This window comes from Macrotis lagotis, chromosome 2, assembly GCF_037893015.1.
Source record: "Macrotis lagotis isolate mMagLag1 chromosome 2, bilby.v1.9.chrom.fasta, whole genome shotgun sequence".
Classification (NCBI taxonomy): domain Eukaryota; kingdom Metazoa; phylum Chordata; class Mammalia; order Peramelemorphia; family Peramelidae; genus Macrotis; species Macrotis lagotis.
Window position 1 is genome coordinate 260,180,651 of NC_133659.1, and position 20,388 is coordinate 260,201,038.

Genomic DNA, 20,388 nt, shown 5'->3' on the forward strand with positions numbered 1-20,388 from the left:
TTAATGTTGTTTTAAATATTCTTTTTATGAATTCTAGATTCCAGCCAAATAGGGCTATTCTGATCTTCTAGACTCTTCTCTGTATCCTTCAACTTTTCAATCTCTGTTCATGGTTTCTCTGCTTGGAATTGCTTTTTTTCTACTTTTTTTAGATTGTTGAGGCTTTTGTCCATACTTTCAAAACTTAATTTTGCTATTACCTTCTCTATGAAGTCTTTCCTTGGACTTCCTTTGTCCACTGAGAGGCTTTTTTTTTTAGCCCCAGTAAGTAAATCGATGGTATGATTATTTATGGAAAGTTTATTCCAGTTAACCGCCCTATATATCTATTTACCATGTTATTATGTTTTCCTTGCCCACCAATTTCCTGTGTGTATTATATTCATCAGTCAGAAGATGAATTCCTTCACCTTCAGTTCAGGACTGTAAGTTCCAAGAGGATGGGGGATCTTGTTTTAATTATTTGTCTTGGTTTTCTAGCCTCTTAATGTTTATTGAATGAGTACCTTTTATTAACCTTGGTTTTATGATAAAGTAGCAAAATTTTGTAAATAATAGCAATTTTTTGTTGTCTGACAGACAGCATTTATAATTTGAAAATTTGAAGCTTTTTCACAGTTCTAAGATAAGTAGTATTTAAATAGTTTTAAGGGTTTAAGGCTGAAAGGCAGTACTCTAGTTACATTTGAAAAGGATTGAGCATACAGTAGTTTGAGTTGCAGCTTATACCAACTGAGCTTCTAATTTTTTTTTTTAAGAAAGATTTTGTTTATTTTGAGTTTTATAATTTTCTGCCATTCTTGCTTCCCTCTCCCCCCTCCCCCCCACAGAAGGCACTCTGTTAGTCTTTACATTGTTTCCATCTAATTGTTTTTTAAAGGAAACTGTGCACCTAAAATATTGACCTCAGAAACACAAGTATGAGTTTCTTGATGCCAATTTAAATGGTATAAAATGGTTTTCTGTTTCGACCATCTAGAGTCATGTATTTAGAGGATAAATTTGCCTGCAATTTTAGAACCTAGAAAAGGTGTAAAACTATTATTGGATGAAATTGACCAAGAGTAAATGTTAATTACTTGTAGTCATGATTCTGTATGCTATATTTCCCTTTTTAGGTTTAAAAAGATGACTTATAAAAAAAAGTATAAATGAAAATAGCTTATTAGTCATATCATATGCATCAGTTTCTGGTTTTGAAAGATGGTAATCTTCAAAATACTGCAATTTAAGTTTTGTGCTGAAATTTCATTTTAATGGAAAAGCATACTGGACCTAATTTTTTTGTTATTTTAAATTTGTTTTATTTACGTTTAATGTTTATTCCATGCTATTTTTCAGATTCTGTTTCTGCAGCTCCAGTAAGATATTCAGTGGTATAAATTAGTTTCAAGTTACTCATACAGAATGAAACAGGTTGAGTGAGCACAAGTGCCCCATAGTAATTTTTAGTTTTTGCAAGGCAATGGGGTTAAGTGATTTGCCCAAGACAGCACAGGTAATCATTAAGTGTCTGAGGCCGGATTTGAGCTCAGGTTCTCCTGACCCCAGGGCTGGTGCTCTATTCATGTGCCACCTACTGCCCCATAGTAGTTTAATATAAAGATACATTGGATTTATGTGATCTTGGGCAAATAACTTGCTTGAGTCTAAATTTCCTTAATCATCTTCACTGAATGGAAAAGATCTTGAAGATCCCTTTCAGCTCTTAAGATTTTATAATTGGATGTCAAGGAGAGACCAAACATCTTAATTTTTTGTTTAAGGCAATGGGGTTAAGTGACTTGCCCAAGGTCACAAGCTAGGTAATTAAGTGTCTGAGCCCAGATTTGAACTCTCCTGCGCCACCTAGCTGCCCCTTTCTTAACCTGTTTTTAAAGGTTTACATGGAAAGAGAGAAGATTTAGAATCTTAGAACATTGAAGCAGTTTTGAACTTTAGTAACTTCTTTACCTCTCCAGATATCTTTCCTTTTTGATTCTTTAAAGTGGATATTCTCCCAGAAGTTGTCCTTAAACCTCTTTTCTTCTGTCTACATTATCTTCTTGGTACTAAAAATTCATTCCTGTGGCTTCAACTAGTCTTTTTGTTCCCAGAGAGATTCCCTAATCTGTATTTTTAGTTTCTGATTTAAGGTAAAACTTGCATTTTTTCCCTCTAAAGAAGGTATTTCTATCCAGTAGTGAACATAAATAGAATAACACAATTTTTTTACCATGTTCAGAATTTTTATGTGTCTGGAACATTTCATAACTCAGAACTTTTATATAATTTTATTCTATCTCTTATATGATCTTGTATTACTTTTTGAACGATCCATTCTTTCTTCTTTGTTTCAGGCACACACTACTCGTTCCAGTCAGAGGTGTTTGGCTTTTGTTGATGATATCCGTTGTTCCAACCAGTCGCTCCCGATGACCAGGCATTGTCTGAATCGTATGTTTTCTTTTACCTTGTGTGTTTGATTTATGATTTGCTGGATGAGTGAGTTTAGGGACCAGTTTTTTTATTTTCAAAATTTCAGTTTTCCATTGGCCCTGAATCAAGATCAGCAGTTTGTCAGAAGTGTTGGTTTTAAATAGGAGCCTAAAGAAATGTCATCCTACAGTCTTCTGACAATTTCAGAATGTTATAGACGATGGTCTGTTCATTAGGAAAGAAACACTTCAATTATTGGAAATGAAATGGTTCATGTATTAATAAAATAGTCATTCCTTTTTAATAGAATGCTGAACTTATTATTGAATGGATAAATTACAGTATAAAACCATTGTGGGTAGATAAATCTCTTAAGTGACATTGAATTTCTACACAGTCAACCTAGAGAAGCCATTTTGTCATTATATAGCAGAAGATAGTCTTTTCTTGTGTGAATAAGACTCATCTTACTGAGAACTTCCTGCTTCAAAAATTAGGAGGTAGGTTTTTTTTAGAGTTTTACAAAACTTCTACTTCCCAAATAAATATGGAAAATACGTTTCTCAGTGTGTCTCCCTTTTAACCCTTCACCAAAATTCTTAACTAAGTTTAAATTTTTTCTTTGAGAATACAATCTCCAGTTATATTATTATGGAACTATTTGGGGATGGAAAATTTTGCTTTGCAATTTTCTTTTTTATGTAAGGGAGAAGCTGAAGAAGCTGCTAGCAGCAGCCTGTCAGTAAAGGCTATCAGAATTTATTTAAAAATTGAAATATAATGTAGAATTTAACTAATTTTCTTTCTGAAGTCAGCACTCTGCTGCACTTTAGCTACCATAGTTCTCCTTAGTAAGAAATTATGTTTTTAATTTTAACCCATTTGCTTAAATTTTCATTCCTTTCCTAGAATTATTTGATTGTCTTAGATTATGTTCACTTTTTGCTTTTCACTCATCTGATTAGTAGAGCACTCGAATAAAAGTAAAGGAAGTTGAAAGTTTTTCAGTACTTGTATATACACAGCAGTGGGGTTGTGGAAAGGATGAATATTCTTGGGATGTTGTAATAAACAACAAGTAGTGATAGTTTTTTTCCAGTGCTACAAAAGAAAACTTTTCATGATTATGACATTTGTTGTGAATGAAATTGATTGGTTTTGCTAATCCATTTCCTAGAAACAAATTATGTTTTCCTTTGTATTGTGCTTACAAGTCTTAATTTCAAGTCTAAAACTATAGCTTGCAATTTGAAACAGAGCCTTTGTAGCTTAGCTATCTTTAAAAGCCTTTGCTCTAAGGTGAATGACTGAGTGGAGATAAAAATGAATCTATAGAAAAAATTTTTATGTAAAGCAAATAGTATAAATAGTATAAATTATACTTAACTCATGTAACAGTTTGAGCTAAAAATAGCTCTTAGAATACGACTTTAAATTAGTTAAGAATAATGTAGTACCCTGTTATTTAACTTAAATTTTGCTTTTATCAGCCAATTAGAGCAATTTGGTTTCAATTTTTTGTTATCTCAGAGTTTTGCTAGCTTGGAAATTATACCATCTTTTGTCTTTTGCCTTGCAGCTTCTATACTTTTTTTTTGATTTTTGCAAAGCAATGGGGTTAAGTGGCTTGCCCAAGGCCACATGGCTAGGTAATTATTAAGTGTCTGAGGTTGGATTTGAACCCAGGTACTTCTGACTCCAAGGCCAGTGCTATATCCACTGTGCCACGTAGCTGCCCCTATACTTTTTGATTAAAAAAAAATTGCATATTTATTTTTTCTACCTCTTATTTCCCTATCTCAAATTTAAATAAAAGCAAAAGAAAACCCTTGTAAAAATTAGCTAGCAAAACAATTCCACATAGAGGTCATGTTCAAAAAAAGTGTGTCTTTTTTACCCTGAGTCCATTACCTCTTTGTTAGGAGAGATACTAGTATACTTCAGAATAGGTCTTGTGACATTGTCAGTCACTACTGCATTGATAGAAGTTCCTAAAGTCTTTGAAAATTGGTTTTATTGAAAATGTTGTCTTTGTATTAATTGTTTTTCTAGTTCTACATAGTGCCCTTTCATCATCATACGACTAGGATTATCTGAAACTGTCTTATCATATATAGCCAGTAATCTAAACTTCTGCTTACTTCACTCTGCATTATTTCATATAAGTCTGATCAGATTTCTCTGAAACCATCCCTTTTATCCTTTTTTAAAAAAATGTATTTAAGGCAACGGGGTTAAGTGATTTTCCCAAGATCACATAACTAGACAGTTATGAAGGGTCTGAGGTCAGATTTGAACTCAGATCCTCCTGATCTAGGGCCAGTGCTCTGTCTATTGCAACACCTAGCTGCCCTTCCTTTTGTTCTTTCTTATGGTATAATAGTAATACTATTTATGCATTTGTTCAACTATTCCCCAATTGATGTGCAGCTCTTTAGTTTCTAGTTTGTTGTCTCTACCAAAAAAAAAACCTTGTTAATGTTTTTAAAATTCTTTTTCTTTTTAATCTATTTAAAGATATTATTGAGTCAGCGAGGTAGTCAGTGGAGTCTAGAATGGGAAGACCTGAGTTCAGGTATGGCCTCAGATACTTATGTATTCCTGGATAAGTCACTTAAATAACTCTGTCTCAGGTTCCCCATCTGTAAAATGGGATAAATGAAAACATGGGTTGTTGTGAGGATCAAATGAGGTATTTGTAAAATGCTTTGCAAATGGTTTAAGGACTATATAAATGCTAATTACAACAAATCCTATCATTCAAGTAATGGTATTTCTTAATTAAAAAGCCTTCCCAGTTATTTTTTTTTTGTCTTGTTTGCAACTTCATAGAATGTATTGAGGGACTTTTTTGTGTTCTCAAGGTGATTCTTTGTAATCAGACTTTCCAAGTGGACTTTTATTTTTTGTTTCCTTTCTCCACCATCAGGAAATGGGGTATATATTCCCTGCCAGACTTATGATTGAATATTTCTGATGAGAGCTTTTATTTTTCCTTTGGTAATCTACTCTTTTCTGACTATTAGGTCCATTTGCTTTACATAGTTTCTTTGTTTAGCACTGTCTTGGGAAAGTGGGAATGTGGGGCTAGAGTGATGGAGAAGAAGGAAGCTATGCATCTGGGCTTCTGTCTACACCTTCCAGACAGCTATAAAATGCATCAGAATCCTAATGAAGAAATCCAGAAAAAAATCACAGTGAGTTCTTTGCCTGACCCAGATTAGTGTAGGGAGATAGACAAGTCTGTAGATATGTGGACCAGATTTAGGGCAGGAGCACAAAAGCATGTGGAAGATTCTAATCCCCAAAGATAGGTTGTATACAAAAGGAGGTAGGAGCACAAAAGCACATAGAAGATTCTAATGCCCAAAGATAGGTTGTACACAAAAGGAGGACGCAGATCCATATTAGGATACTGCCATGATATGCTTGTCAATTGACAGCTCCTGGGTTACAGATTCAGGGCAGATAGCAAACTTGCAAACCACTTAGGGAAGTTCTGGGCAGTGTACCAATAAAGGAGGAAAGTTCAAAAGCCAGCAACAGTGATGAGGTGTCTCATACCTCAGATGCAAAAGCAGGGTAGTACATCCAGCATCTAGCCTAGTTTGTAGATGAGTAGCCAAGTAAAGTCAGACCAAAAGGTTTCCCTTTGAAAAGGCTTTTCCTTAAAATTCTGACACTTTAAAACCAAGAGCTTTTCAGCTGGCTCATAGGGGTGGACTCTAGCATGAGTCTCCTCCTTGTGCCAAGCCAAATCTAGGTCAGGAACTTGAAGAGCTAAGACCAGGACAGCAATCAGACTTGGCCCTTGATCAGACCTCCGACCCTTTGAGGTCAGTGAAAGCTTGTAAATTCCAGTCTGTTCCGGAGATCCTGGAATAATACATTACTCAAGGAAAGCAGCAACAGGATCAGTCCAGACTTTTCCTCAGAAGAGTGGCAGAGCCTGCCCCTAACATCAAAGTCCAAAGTTAAGAAATAGGCTAGTAGAATGGACAAAATAGAAGAACCCTAGCATAATGAACTTTTATGGTGGTAGAGATATTCAGGTCACAAATCCAGAAGAGAATGATTTTAAAACATTTACAGTTAGTGACTCAGAAAACTGTACCTTAGACCAAAAGTTAATTAGAATTTTTGAAAGAGGTGAAGCAAAAATTAAAAAGTTTAAAAATGTTTTTCATCAGTGATGAGAGCCCTAGAGGAAAAAAATTAAAAAAGAAATGAGAGATAGAAGAAACAGGAGGTATAAAACCTTGCCTATTGCAATTAGAAGATTGGAAAGAACAAATAGAAGCCAATGACTTTTTTTTTTTAGGTTTTTGCAAGGCAAATGGGGTTAAGTGGCTTGCCCAAGGCCACCCAGCTAGGTAATTATTAAGTGAGACCGGATTTGGACCCAGGTACTCCGGATTTGAACCCAGCTACTCCTGACTCCAGGGCTGGTGCTTTATTCACTGTGCCACCTAGCCTCTCCTGGCCAATGACTTCTTGAGACAACAAGGAATATTAAGACAGTCAAAAGGCTAGGAGAAAAATAAGCAATATAATATAGGAAATACAGCTGATTTGGCTAACAGATAAAGGAAAAAAATTTTAAGAATCCATGAATTATTCGAAAACCATGACTGAAAACAATCTAGTCAGTCATATTTTGAAAAGTATTAAAAGAAAATCTTTTAAAACTAATCTTTTAGAAATTGAGGACAAAGTGGAAATAGAAAAAAATTCACTGGTCATTTCCTGAAAGAGGCCTTACAAATAAAAACTAGGAATATCATTGCCAAAATAGAGCTTCCAGGTCAAAAAAAAAATTCAAGAAGTCAGAAAGAAAGAATTCAAACACAGAGCAGCTATACAAAGGATCACACCTGATTTAGCAGCCGCTGCTGTAAAGGAGTGGAGAACTTAAAATACAGTATTCTAGAAGATACAGGCTTGCATTCAAGAATGATTTACCCAGTAAAACTGAGGATCCAGCAAAACTACAGGGGAGTGGGCGGCTAGGTGGCAAAGTGGATAGAGCACCAGCCCTGGAGTCAGGAGTACCTGAATTCAAATCCGGCCTCAGACACTTAATAAATTATCTAAGCTGTGTGGCCTTGGGCAAACCACTTAACCCCATTGCCTTGCAAAACTATAGGGGAGATAATAGACCTTTTGTTTTCAAATATAGGACTTCTGTGGCAGCTAGGTGACACTGTGGATAGAACACTTGCTCTGGAATAAGGGGGACCTGAGTTCAAATGCAGCTTCAGATGCCAAACACTTAATCCTGATTGCCTCACTATAAAATGAAATTCAGGACTTCTAAGTTTTTCTGTAAAAAGAGCAGAGCTGTGGAGAAACTTTGAAGTTTAAACATAGGAGTGAGAAGATATAAAAAGAGGTAAAAAAATGAACAATAATAAAGAACTAAACAGGAAAAATTGCATATAGATATGAAGAGAAGACACTTTAAACCGTATCATCAAGATTTATAGTGGGAGTCAAGTTAGATAAGGATTGAGAATAGTTCTATTATGTCCTGATGATATTTATTAAAAAAATATAAACTGGAGGGGTTATGGAAGGTTAGGGGGAAGTAACTCACATGATCAAGTAGTTATATATACAAATGAGAAGGTGTGGGGAATGGCTGTCACTTGAACCTTACTCTCTTTTGAACTGAAGCAATATAGCCAGACACATACATAGAGCTGGATTAAACACAACAGGAAATCAGGAAAGAAGTGAGGAGCAAGAGAAATTAGAGAGTTGGTTAAGGAGAAGGATTAGTTCTAAGAACAAATTAAAGAGGTACAAAAATTCTTATAACTTTGAGGTGATAAAGAATGTGAATCTGAAGCAGTGCTTATAAATTGGGGAATAATCAAAAGATAATAGATAATTAGGTTGTAATACATATGTGTGATAAAATAGCATTGTACTGAATTTTTATTAGCATATTGACCAATCAGGATTCCAGAGGACTGATCAAGAAATATGTGCTGGTCATTGAATGATGAAGGATTCTAGAATGCAGAATGAGTATTTTTTGGACTTTGGCCAGAGTATATATTTGTTTTGACTGACTGCATTCTTATGATGGGTTTTGTTTTCTTTGTGTTCTCAGTTTCGGGGGTGGTGATGGGGAGTATGATTGAGGTAGAAACATGAAAAGGCTGATCTTGGTTAAAGAGAAATAAAATATTCTTTTAAAATACAGTCTTGGCAACTTTTAAAAATTATATTTTTTGAATTTGTCTTGTTTTTTTGACATTTCATTTTTATGAAAATTCTCCTCTTTAACTTTCTAGTAAACCATTCCTTTATAAGAAAGAATAATGATGAAAGGAATTCAGTAAAACCATCTGACATATCATCTCTGCTTTATGATATATATATCTCCCACACTTATAGGCTGCAAGAAATGGAATGAGGTGCATTTTCTCAGATTTTTCCAGGACTAACCTTGGTTGTTATTTATTTCACAGCATTTTTTTTCCTTTCTATTTACATTGTTACTTTTATTCACACATACATGCCACACATGTGCACGTGCACACACACACATTTATGAGGACCGATGCTCTAACCACTGCACCACCTAGCTGTCCCTTGCCTAGCAGATCTCATATGCTTCTTCAACTTCAAAGAAACTGATCTTAAATGTACTTTGCCATATTCTTTCTTAAACATAGTTGTAAAGAGTTCACAGTGGTGGTGATTGTAACTTGTAGGAATATCCTTTAAGCTGTAAATAGGTATGAATTATTACTTCTAAATCTTATTCTTTTGAATATTTCATCTTTTTCTCTTTTTTATACATAATTCCCCCTGGGGAGGATTATAAGAAAGTTGAGATGAATGAAAAAAAATCCCTTTCGTTTATTTCTATGCTAAGAAATTAGCTATACCATTAGTTATCACCTGTCTGGTATAGGGCAGACAGGTGTGATAGGTATCTTGCCTTGGGGTGTTTATTTTTCTTGTAACTTGGAATGACTGATAGAGAAGAAGAATCATGCATTTGCAGCTATTCCGTGTGATTGTGATCATAATATCACAGCAGCATTAACATTTTTTTTTAAAAACCATTTTTGTCTTCTGGTTTTTTGACTCTTAAGTAATGATGTGTAGTTACTGTGAAATGAGCACCAACTCTGGAGTCAGGACTTGGGTTTAAGAGCAAAGTGAGTGAACTCCAGCAGGAATACCTGCTTTTGTCTCAATTTCTATAAATAGGAGTTAGATCAAGTGACTTCGGAGGTCTTTTCTAACTCTAGATCTGTAATCTTGTGATAATTCTTTTAAAAACAACGTTCTCCACTTAGTATTGTATTTAGGAACTTTGTTTTGAAAGACAAGAGTATGCTTGTACCCTGCATTTCAGTAGGCAAGTGAAGTAGATATTTTTTCCTTCATGTAGCATCTGTTAGATTTTTATACTTGTTAACATAGTGAATTTTTGATGGAGGAAGAGACAAAGTGATTATTATTTTTACTAGACTTTAGATTTCAGAATCTATCTACTGTTGGGGGAAATGACTTCTCAATTGATTGTATTGGAAGATAATAATAGAGAATTATTTACCAGAATTAGAAACTCTACCTTAATAGATTTTTTTTTTTTTTACTGGCTAGAACCTTTATACCTTTATTAGGGTAGTAGGGAACATAAAATTAAAATCTGTTGTTATTCTAGTATTTGGATATAAATCTTAGATTTTCCTATTAAAAATTTTGAGAATATAGACCGTTGTGTTATTTAAAATCATGACTTGTGAATTATGACAAATTTTAGTGTGATACAGCATTTAAAAAAGAAATTATCTAACTCTTCTGTCTGAACCAGAGGTAGAGAATAATATTGTTAGTAGATTTTTGAGCTAGAGCTCTAAGAGAATAGTCCTGTGATGACTCTGTTCTTCATGCTGGCAAAAGAAGGGAAAAAGGTGCTTTCTGTAACCTGCTAGCACTCAAAACATGGTTCTGCTATTTGTATTTATGCTTTTGCTTGTTGATCCATGGACAAGATGAATGAAGGATATTTTTTTTTCTTTTTTGCCTTACCTTTTTTTCTTGAAATAAAATAAATGAAAGTTACTTCAAACCTTAAAGTTCTCTGTAGTCAACTACTATTAGCTTTTTTTAAGTTTTTTTTTTTTTGCAAGGCAATGAGGTTAAGTGGCTTGCCCAAGGCCACATGGCTAGGTAATTATTAAGTGTCTGAGACTGGATTTGAACCTAGGTACTCCTGACTCCAGGGCTGGTGCTTTATCCACTGTGCCACCTAGCCGCCCCTACTATTAGCTTTTAACATAGGGGACAGCTAGGTGGTACAATGGATAGAGAACTGACCTTGGAGTCAGGAGGATGGGAGTTTGAATGCAACCTCGGACACTTGAGTTACTAGCTGTGTGACCTTGGGCAAGTCACTTAATTACTTGATTACTTCTCATCCAAGGCCATCTCCAGTTGTCCTGATTCATATCTGACCACTGGACCTAGATGTTTCTGAAGGAGAAAGTGAGGCTGGTGATATAGCACAGCACTCCTTCACTCAAATCCAGCTCATGTGCTTGTCATGGCATCACTTCTTTGATGTCATGGTGGTCTTTGAAAATTAAGGCAAATATTACATTATTAACATATACCATATGCAGTTAGCTTTATTAGTCTTACTAGCTATTAATAAGAATCACTGCTTGCTTTTAGATAAAATGAAAATGAAAAATTTGATCATATAATGTTGGGTAAGAGTTTTGTTAGCAAAAGTGTAAATACTAAGTGGTAGTCGTTTTATAATTCTGTCATTGTCAGTTTAGATTCTGATTCTCAGTTTGGAGGGGGAAATGGTAGTATGGAATAATAGTCCTTCGGAATTGTTCTCATTTACAATAATGCTTAGAAATAAATTGGATTTATATTTTAAGAATGAGTTTATAGGAATATTAATATTTTTATTAAAATTTTTTATGAAATTATACATTAGTTTTTTTGTCTTTCATAAATTAATTCATGACCTGAATTCTTACTCATTTTATCTATTGAGTATAGAAACATTCTTTCCATTTGGCAAGATAGGATCCTAAGACAGAAGTTGTTTTTCTTTCTTTGGTTTTTGCAAGGCAATGGGGTTAGGTGACTTGCCCAAGGTCACACAGGAAATTAACTTGTCTGAGGCTGGATTTGAACTCAGGTCCTCCTGACTCTAGGTTCTGTTTTCCATACGCTGCGTCACCTAGCTACTCTGAGACAGAAATTGAAAATTAAGTTCTAAGATAATTTTATTACTTAATTTAAAAGTCACTTCACTTTTCATTAATTCTGCCATTTGGTATCTATCTGTATCTGTCATTATATCTTTTTTTTTTTTTGCAAGGCAAACAGGGTTGAGGTTAAGTGGCTTGCCCAAGGCCACACAGCTAGGTAATTATTAAGTGTCTGAGACTGGATTTGAACCCAGGTACTCCTGACTCCAGGGCTGGTGCTTTATCCACTATGCCACCTAGCTGCCCCTCTGTCATTATATCTTGATCAGATATGTTCTGTGTGGCCCAGTTTCTATCATGTCTTATGCCTGGACAATTTTTAATCTTTAAGGGATATATTTCAGTATTTTGAATTTTCATTGCTTTCTACTTTGTTTCTCTCTGCTGTTCTTAACAGATATTTGTCAGGATACCAATCAGGTACTCTTCAAGTGGTGTCAGGGCTCTGAGGAAGTACCCTGCAATAAACCAGTTCCTGTCAGCCTCTCAGAGGATCCCTGTTGCCCACTGCATTTTCAACTGCCACCCCAGATGTATAAACCTGAGCAGATACTCTCTGTGCCAGATGAACTGGAAGCTGTCCCCATGGATATGTATTTGAGTGCTGCTGAACTTCAGCCCACAGAGAGTTTACCTCTGGAGTTCAGTGATGTAAGTTGGAGAAACTTATTTACTTTGCTTGGCCATTTCTTTATAAACCCTTGCTATTTTGGAGAAGATTTTATCCTTTGTGATTAAAAAAAAGAACACAAAAAATACTGGTCATAACGTACCTATTAACATAAAGGTGCAAATCTCAGTGGGTAGTTATTTGACTTGTTAATATAAAATTAATGCATAGACACAGAGGCTTTGGACTGAACATTTTTTTTATTTAAAGATTTTATTTGAGTTATACAATTTTTCCTCCAATCCTACATCCCTGCCCCCACTCCCAGAAAGCAATTTGTCATTCTTTACTTTGTTTCCATGTTGTACATTGATCCAAATTGAGTGTGATGAGAGAAATCATATCCTTAAGGAAGAAACAAAAAGTATAAGAGATAACAAGATCAGACAATAAGATATCTGTTTTTTTTTCTAAATTAAAGGGAATAGTCCTTGAACTTTGTTCAAATTTCCTGGTTCTTTATCTGGATACAGGTAGTATTCTCCATTGCAGACAGTCCCAAATTGTCCCTGATTGTTGCACTGATGGAATGAGCAAATCCATCAAGGTTGATGATCACCTCCATGTTGCTGTTAGGGTGTACAGTGGTTTTCTGGTTCTGCTCATCTCACTCATTATCAGTTCATGCAAATCCCTCCAGGCTTCCCTGAATTCCCATCCCTCCTGGTTTCTAATAGAACAGTAGTGTTCCATGACATACATATACCACAGTTTGCTAAGCCATTCCCCAATTGAAGGATATTTCCTTGATTTCCAATTCTTTGCCACCACAAACTGGACTGCTATGAATATTTTTGTACAGGTGTTGTTTTTACCCTTTTTCATCAAATAGTGGTATTGCTGGATCAAAGGGTACTGTGAACATTTTCTTCACTAGCCTTTAAGTCATTCAAATTAGGCCTTTTCAAACTAGAAATCTGGACAATATTATTTAAGAGAAGTTTTTTTTTTAAATATTTATAACCTGGAATTTACTTTGGCTACTGACCATGCCAAGATTGACTATTGGAAGTTTTTAGAAAATGTTGCCAACTACTTTAATGTCACGTTGGAATGCCTTTTTTCTTGGGAGGGAGGCACGTTTTTAGGTTTGAGAGAGTTTGGAAAAATACGATGATTTTAAAGGATTAATGTAGAGAAGGATGTAGGTAGAAAGATGAGAAAGGGTCACTGGAATTTTACCAATACAAACTTTGCTTAAATGATAATAAAGATTATAGTAGTTGTTCATTTATCAATTTAAAGCTTACAAAATGTTTTATTTAAATTCTTTTTAAGGTCAAGTTTTGATAGTATACATCCATATATTCAAAGTAATGGCATTTATTGTATAGATTGATCACTTAGAAGTTGTTTCATGAAGAGATGCCACAGTTCAGTTTCAGCTTATTCTTTATCTCAGATTTGTTGTTCAGAAGTCTGGTTCTGAACATGTGATATCTTTGGTAAGAATTTTTTTCTCTTTATATTGGCTCTTATAACTTTATAATTGACTCACATCACTTACAGCTACTTTCAGGTTTATTAACTATGCAAGTAAGCCAATTTTCCTACATAGTTGAGTCTAAGGATCAGTATTCCTGTTTAAAATAGATCACTTTTTAAATTTTAATTTATTTTTCATAGTTGAGTCTAAGGATCAGTATTCCTGTTTAAACTAGATCACTCTTTTAATTTTTATTTTTTTAGAAAAATTTTGTTTGTTTTACAATTTTTCCCCCTAATCTTGCTTCCCTCCCCCCATAGAAGGCAGTCTGTTAGTCTTTACATTGTTTCCATGATAAACATTGATCTAAGTTGAATGTGATGAGAAAGAAATCATATCCTTAAGAAAAGAAAATAAAGTGTAAGAGAGCAAAATTACATAAGAAAACGTTTTTTTTAAAAAATTAAAAGTAATAGTCTTTTGTCTTTGTTCAAACTCCACAATTCTTTCTCTGGATACAGATGGTATTCTCCATCGAAGATAGCCCCAAATTGTCCCTGATTGTTGAACTGATGGAATGAGAAAAGTCCATCAAGGTTGATCGTCACCCCCATGTTGCTGTTAGAGTGTACAATGTTTTCCTGATTCTGCTCATCTGACTCAGCATAATCCATCTCCTGTTCAGTAAATTTAGTGCTAGATTGATCAGCCTAAATCAGTTTTCACTTACTTCAACTTGCTGTATTTTCATATTTTCCTTTATTATATAGTTTTTTTTGAAAAAAGCACATAATAAAGGAATTTTGTTTAAAAAATAGATTTCTTTGTGTACTGTGATGAAGAGCTTTTATACATACTGGTGGTTGTGGTGGATGAGATAGATGGGGATTGTTTAGGTCAATTTGGGGTATCTGGTGGTTGGGAATGCTTGAAAAGTAGAAACTGGAAAATGTGCATATCACTGCTGAACTAAATGATTGCCTTTTGAAACTCCTGAAGCTTCCTTAAATTCCATCTAACTCTATGTTTGCTTTTATTTCAACAATTTAAGTGGAGGGTGATGTAGGTTGAAATTAGATATTTATTTAGTTTTACTTTTGATTTCAGGATCTGGCATGTGGTCATGCAATTTATATTTGTAATCTCAGTGGTTTTATTTGGTTCTGAAAAATGCTTCATACAAACTAATTTCATAAAGAGACTGATTTTTCCTAGAGACCTATAAATTCTGTCTGAACTGGAAAGTTCATTTCCTTTAAAGAGTTTACTGATATCTTTTGTTTTTGCATGACTTAAATTTCCCTATGTTTTCCCCTTTTCCATTCCAGAGAATTATACCATATGAAAAAGAATATTTTTTTAAGAAAAAAAATGAAAAAGAGGAAGAGGAGAAAAAACAATTAGCAAAAATGTTCACATTGAAAATATATGCAGTGTTTCACGTTTTTGTATCACTGTCTTACTGTGTGTTAGGTACTATACTAAGTGCTGGGAATAAAAAGGTAAAAGACAGGATCTCCCAGTCTAATGGGCAAAGAAAAATAAATTGGAAGTAATAAACAGGAGCTTCACAAAGACTTCTCTAGAAGGTTGGATTGTAGCTGGGAGTAAGAAATGATGTGAAGTAGGGAGACGAGGAGGGATAACCTTTACAGGTATGACCAAACATTTGGTAAGAATGCATAGGAAAAAACAGAAGAATTGGGGAGAGGAGTGCTTTCTATCATCTCTTTTTTTGGACATTGTTAGTGTTTTGTAATTTTTCAACATTTATTTTCAGTTGTTTTTCAGTTTTTTCCTTTTACAGTATTATTTATTATGTATATTGTTTTCTTGGCTCTGCTTCTCTAAATCATTTAAATCTTTCTATGCTTTTCTGTAATTATTGTTTCTGTCATTTCTTACATCATATTCATGTTCTACAATTTGTTCAGCCATTCCCCAGTTGATGAGCATTTATGTTGTTTCAGTTCTTTGTCTTGGAGAAAAAGTGATGCTGCAAATATTTTGTTATAGATGAGGATTTTGCCACTGATTTTTCCCCTTGTATATTTCTGTGTGTTTTTGTGTGTGTGTGTGTGTGTGTGTGTGTGTGTGTGTGTGTGTGCTTAGTAGTAGAATCTCTAGGATAAAGAATACTTAATTTGCATAATTTTTACATTGCATGGTTATACCAAAAATGTATGTGTACCTTTCTTTCAACAATCCCTAAAACATTGATTATTCTCATTTTTTTATTCCTTTTCTTCTTATCTTTACACTGGTTTTGTTTGTGCAAGAGCTTTTCAATATCATGTAATCAAAAATTTGACTTTTACTTCTTTTATTTTGTCTTGGAGTTTGTAATTTTAATGTTAAGATCATACATCCATTTGGTCTAAGCCCAGTTTCTGCCAAACTGCTTTCCAATTTTCCAGAAATACTTAATCAGATAGGGAGTTCTTTATTTATGATTTCAGGTTTATCAGATATTGGGTTACTGAGTTTCATTATTTCTGATTCCCTCTTTAGTCTGTTCTATTGGTATAGTTCTCTTTTTTTTTATACCAATATTAAGTAGTTTTAATGATTCCTGCTTTATAATCAAATCATTCACAATATTTATTAAGTGCCTTCTATCTATCAGGCACTATGCTAAACCCTAGGGATACAAAAAGAGGTAAAAGACAGTTCCTGCCTTCCAGGAGCTCATAATCTAATTGGGGAGGTAATAAGCAAACAAATATGTACAAGCAATTCTCATAATGGAAAAATGGGACATAATTAAAAATAATGAAAGGCATCATGATTAAGAGGGGTTGGGAAAAGCTTCCTGTTGGGGGAACCTAGGTGGCGCAGTGGATAGAGCATTGGCCCTGGAGTCAGGAGTACCTGAGTTCAAATCCGACTTTAGGCATTTAATAATTACCTAGCTGTGTGGCCTTGGGCAAGCCACTTAACCCCACTGCCCTCCAAAAAAAAAGCTTCCTGTAGAAGATAGAATTTTGGTAAGAACTTGAAGGATGCTAGAGAATCCAGTACATAGAGATGAGGAAGGAGAACATGTCAGATATGGGGGCCATCCAGAGAAAATCCCCGAAGGTGAGAGATGAAATGTCTTATTTGTGAAACAGCTGAGATAATAAGGATGAGTATGTAATGGGAAGAATAAGGTTTAAGAAAACTGGAATGGGAGGTAGGTTATGTATTATTGGAGTTTATTAAGTAGGGAATTGCATGATCAGATGGCTAAATGGAGGAGGAACTGGAGTAGGGAAAGACTTTGAGGCAGGCTGACCTTCCAATATGCTATTGAAATAGACCAAGCAAAGTGATGATTAGCGTGGTGGTCTTAAGAGATGTTGCAGAGGTGAGATTGGCAGCAGCTTGGATGTGGGAATGTGAGAGAGTGAGCAGTCAGGATGACACCTGGAATGTGATGCTGAGTTTGAGGTCTGTAAGGTGCTACTCTTTATTTTTGCCTTCAAAATTTACTTTAAATAATGGTATAAAATTACATTTTTTTTATTATACCTAATTTAGCCCTTTACCTGACCCTTCTATAATAAAGAATAAAAGACGGGGGGGGGGGCACTTCAGCACAACTAACTAGCACATTGAAAAAGTCTGAAGTTACGTGTTGTGTTGGATTTATCTTGGAGTCCTTATACTTCTTAGATTTCATCTTTGGGTCCAAACTTGGTCATGATAATTTCTTAGCATTCAATTTTTAAAGCTTTAATAGCTTAGAACTGAACTGAAACTTTTGGAACACCTTGTAGATTACAATCAGAATGATTTGTTTAGATTAAATATGTCTTAATTGTCTTGTTCCTATTGATCTAGATTAAAATACAGAATAAGAATTAGAAGGAACATTGGAAACACATATACAGTTGTTTCCTAATTATATTTTTCTAGGTTCACTATTACTGTCAGATTTACCACAATTTTCATTTTTGTTATTCTGCTTCATTTCTGACAATTGTTCTTTCGTTTCTCAGTCATCCAAGTATATAATAGTTCCATAATAAATTCGTGTTGATTACTTAATTGGAATTAAGTAGAACAAGGCTATGTCTAAATATTTAGAGACATTATCTTGTTTCTTCCTCATTTGTCTTTATCAAGCTAACCTTCAGTCTAATGCTCATGATCTGATCTCAAAGGCCTTTTAATCTCCTGGTTGTCTTTCTTTGGATTCACTTAAGCTTATTTGGGGTTCTTTCTAAAGAATAGTTTTCTGAATTACACATAACCAGTCAGATATAATCTGACCCTATTCTGACCATTACACTGTTCTTCAGTGTATTTTAAAATCTCGTTCATTTTTTTTGGCTGATGTGTACCACATTGAAGATACATAGATCCGAGGGGCGGCTAGGTGTCACAGTGAATAGAGCACCGGCCCTGGAGTCAGGAGTACCTGAGTTCAAATCCGGTCTCAGAATAATTACCTAGCTGTGTGGCCTTGGGCAAGCCACTTATAACCCCATTGCCTTGCAAAAACTAAAAAAAAAAAATAGATACATAGATATTTTTCCGATGAACTGCTTTTTAGCTGTTAATGTTTTATATGTAAAGTTGACTCTTGGAACCCAAGAAAAATTTTTTTGCAGTCATCCCACTTAAGTATCATGTTATTAAACTTGACACAGTATTCTTACTTCTCGAGAATGATTTGATTCTTGATAATGTCATTTAAAATATTACTTATGTGTCTTAGTTTTGTGTTATTTGGAAATCTGTTAAGGATACCTTTTTATGTAGTCAGTTAAAAATGTACAAGGACAGATAAGAGATTCTTGTTTTTGACAAAACCATGCTGGACCTTCTTTCCCTGCAACCTTCCCCCCTCCTCCTTTTTTAATTTTACATCACTTTTATTTATATATATATATATATATATATATATATATATATCCCTCCCTTATCCCATTGAGACATTATTGTAAGATGGAAAATGAAAAATAATTAGCAAACCCACCAAACATTTTCTTTGTTTGAGAGCTTACAATATTCTTGATCTATAGTCTCCCTCCCTGCAACAAAAGAAGTGAAATTAAGTTTTTTTCCCTAGGACTGGTATTTGGTTTTTATTTTGTCTTTTCAATTATACATTTGTCCTTGTGTATGTGATTTTTCCTGTTTTTTTAATTTACTCTTTAATTTAAGTATACCTTCTCTCATGCTTCTCTAAATTCTTTATATTTGTTTTTTCCTGTGGTAAAATAATATTATATTTACATAGCACAATTAGTCTCTTTTTTCCCTCCCTTCAGTTCTTTTTGCTATTACAAAACTACTGCTATGAATAATTTGGTGTATATGTTACTTTTCCTTAGGAAAAAAGGTCTTTGGTGTCTCCTGTGGGGTGGGGAACAGAATTGAGCAATCTGGAGCAGTCTTTTCATGTAGTTACTAGTTTGCAGTTCTTAAAAACTGTTCATATCCTTTGAACTTATATTTATGAAAAAAAATTGCTCTTGGTCTTATATTTGTGTAAATTCCTATTTATCTTGAATATCTAATTCTTATTAGAGATATTTGATGCAAAATTTTTTTTCCCCATTCAACAGTTTGCTTTCTTATCATACTTGCATTGATTTTGTTCCTGCAAAAGCCTTTTAATTTCATATAATTGAAATTATCTATTTTAGTGACTTAATCCACTCAGCTTTGGAACCACGGCCCTGGGGCAGTGCTATCCTGATTGGTGAGTCAATCAACGGCAACGTACATGGCCCATATTATCTAGTGGCCCCAGACTCTAGACCATGCTTCACATCCCATCTGACCGTCCACCCTGGCCATCTCCTTGCCATCTGTCCTGCTGCTGCTCCCTCTGGACCACTGGACCTCCTGAGACCATGCCCTGTGTGATTTAATCCACACAGCTTTGGAACCACCACCCTGGGCCATGCTGTTCTGATTGGTGAGTCAGCCAGAACCAATGCACATGGCCCACTATATCTATCCTTTCTAGCCATTTCCAGGCCCCAAATCCAGACCTTGCTTTTTACATCCCATCCAATCTGTACTCTGGCCATCTTGCCATGAGAACTGGGTCTCTCTCCCTCTCCTTTCCACTACTTGCTCTTGGAATAGTAATAAAATCAATCCTACCATTATTACTATAAAAGGACATGTCATTTGACTGTGGACTCCACTCACTAACCATCCCTGTTCTTTCCTAAACAAAAACACCTCTCTACTATGGCCACCACTTTGTGATATTCATTATTTTCCTCTAGGAGAATGTAGCTTTCTTGAAGCTAGGGACTGTCTTGCTTTTATATTTGTATTCCCAATAAATGCTTTTGATTCATTCATTTCTTCATTCTGTTTTGTGATCTTCATTCTTCCTTATACATTCTTTTAAAACTACCCCCCCATTTAAAAAAAAAATCACCCCTTATCTTAAGGATGCCTTTTTATGTAGTCAGTGTTAAAAATGTTAAATAGTACAAGGACAGATAAGAGATTCTTGGTTTTTGACAAAACCATGCTGGACCTTCTTTCCCTCCAACCTCCCAATCCTTTTTTTACATCACTTTTATTTCTATTTACCAAACAAAAAAATCAATATTTTTAAAATAATCTATTGTAGAATTTTGCCAGGAATTAAAGGTCAA

At 34.6% G+C, this 20,388-nt stretch overlaps 1 protein-coding gene and 1 non-coding gene across 2 annotated transcripts in view; both read left to right on the plus strand.

Annotated features, from left to right (window-relative positions):
* Positions 1-20,388, plus strand: part of KANSL2 (KAT8 regulatory NSL complex subunit 2) — a 52,434-nt gene that overhangs the window by 21,189 nt on the left and 10,857 nt on the right. Inside the window, exons 7-8 of the mRNA XM_074226064.1 lie at positions 2,340-2,436; positions 12,076-12,329. Of these exons, the coding sequence (XP_074082165.1) occupies positions 2,340-2,436; positions 12,076-12,329 (351 nt within the window). The remainder of the gene's footprint in view (positions 1-2,339; positions 2,437-12,075; positions 12,330-20,388) is intronic.
* Positions 2,532-2,667, plus strand: LOC141515760 (small nucleolar RNA SNORA2/SNORA34 family). The gene has a single exon (XR_012476506.1). It is a non-coding gene; the product is annotated as a small nucleolar RNA SNORA2/SNORA34 family (small nucleolar RNA).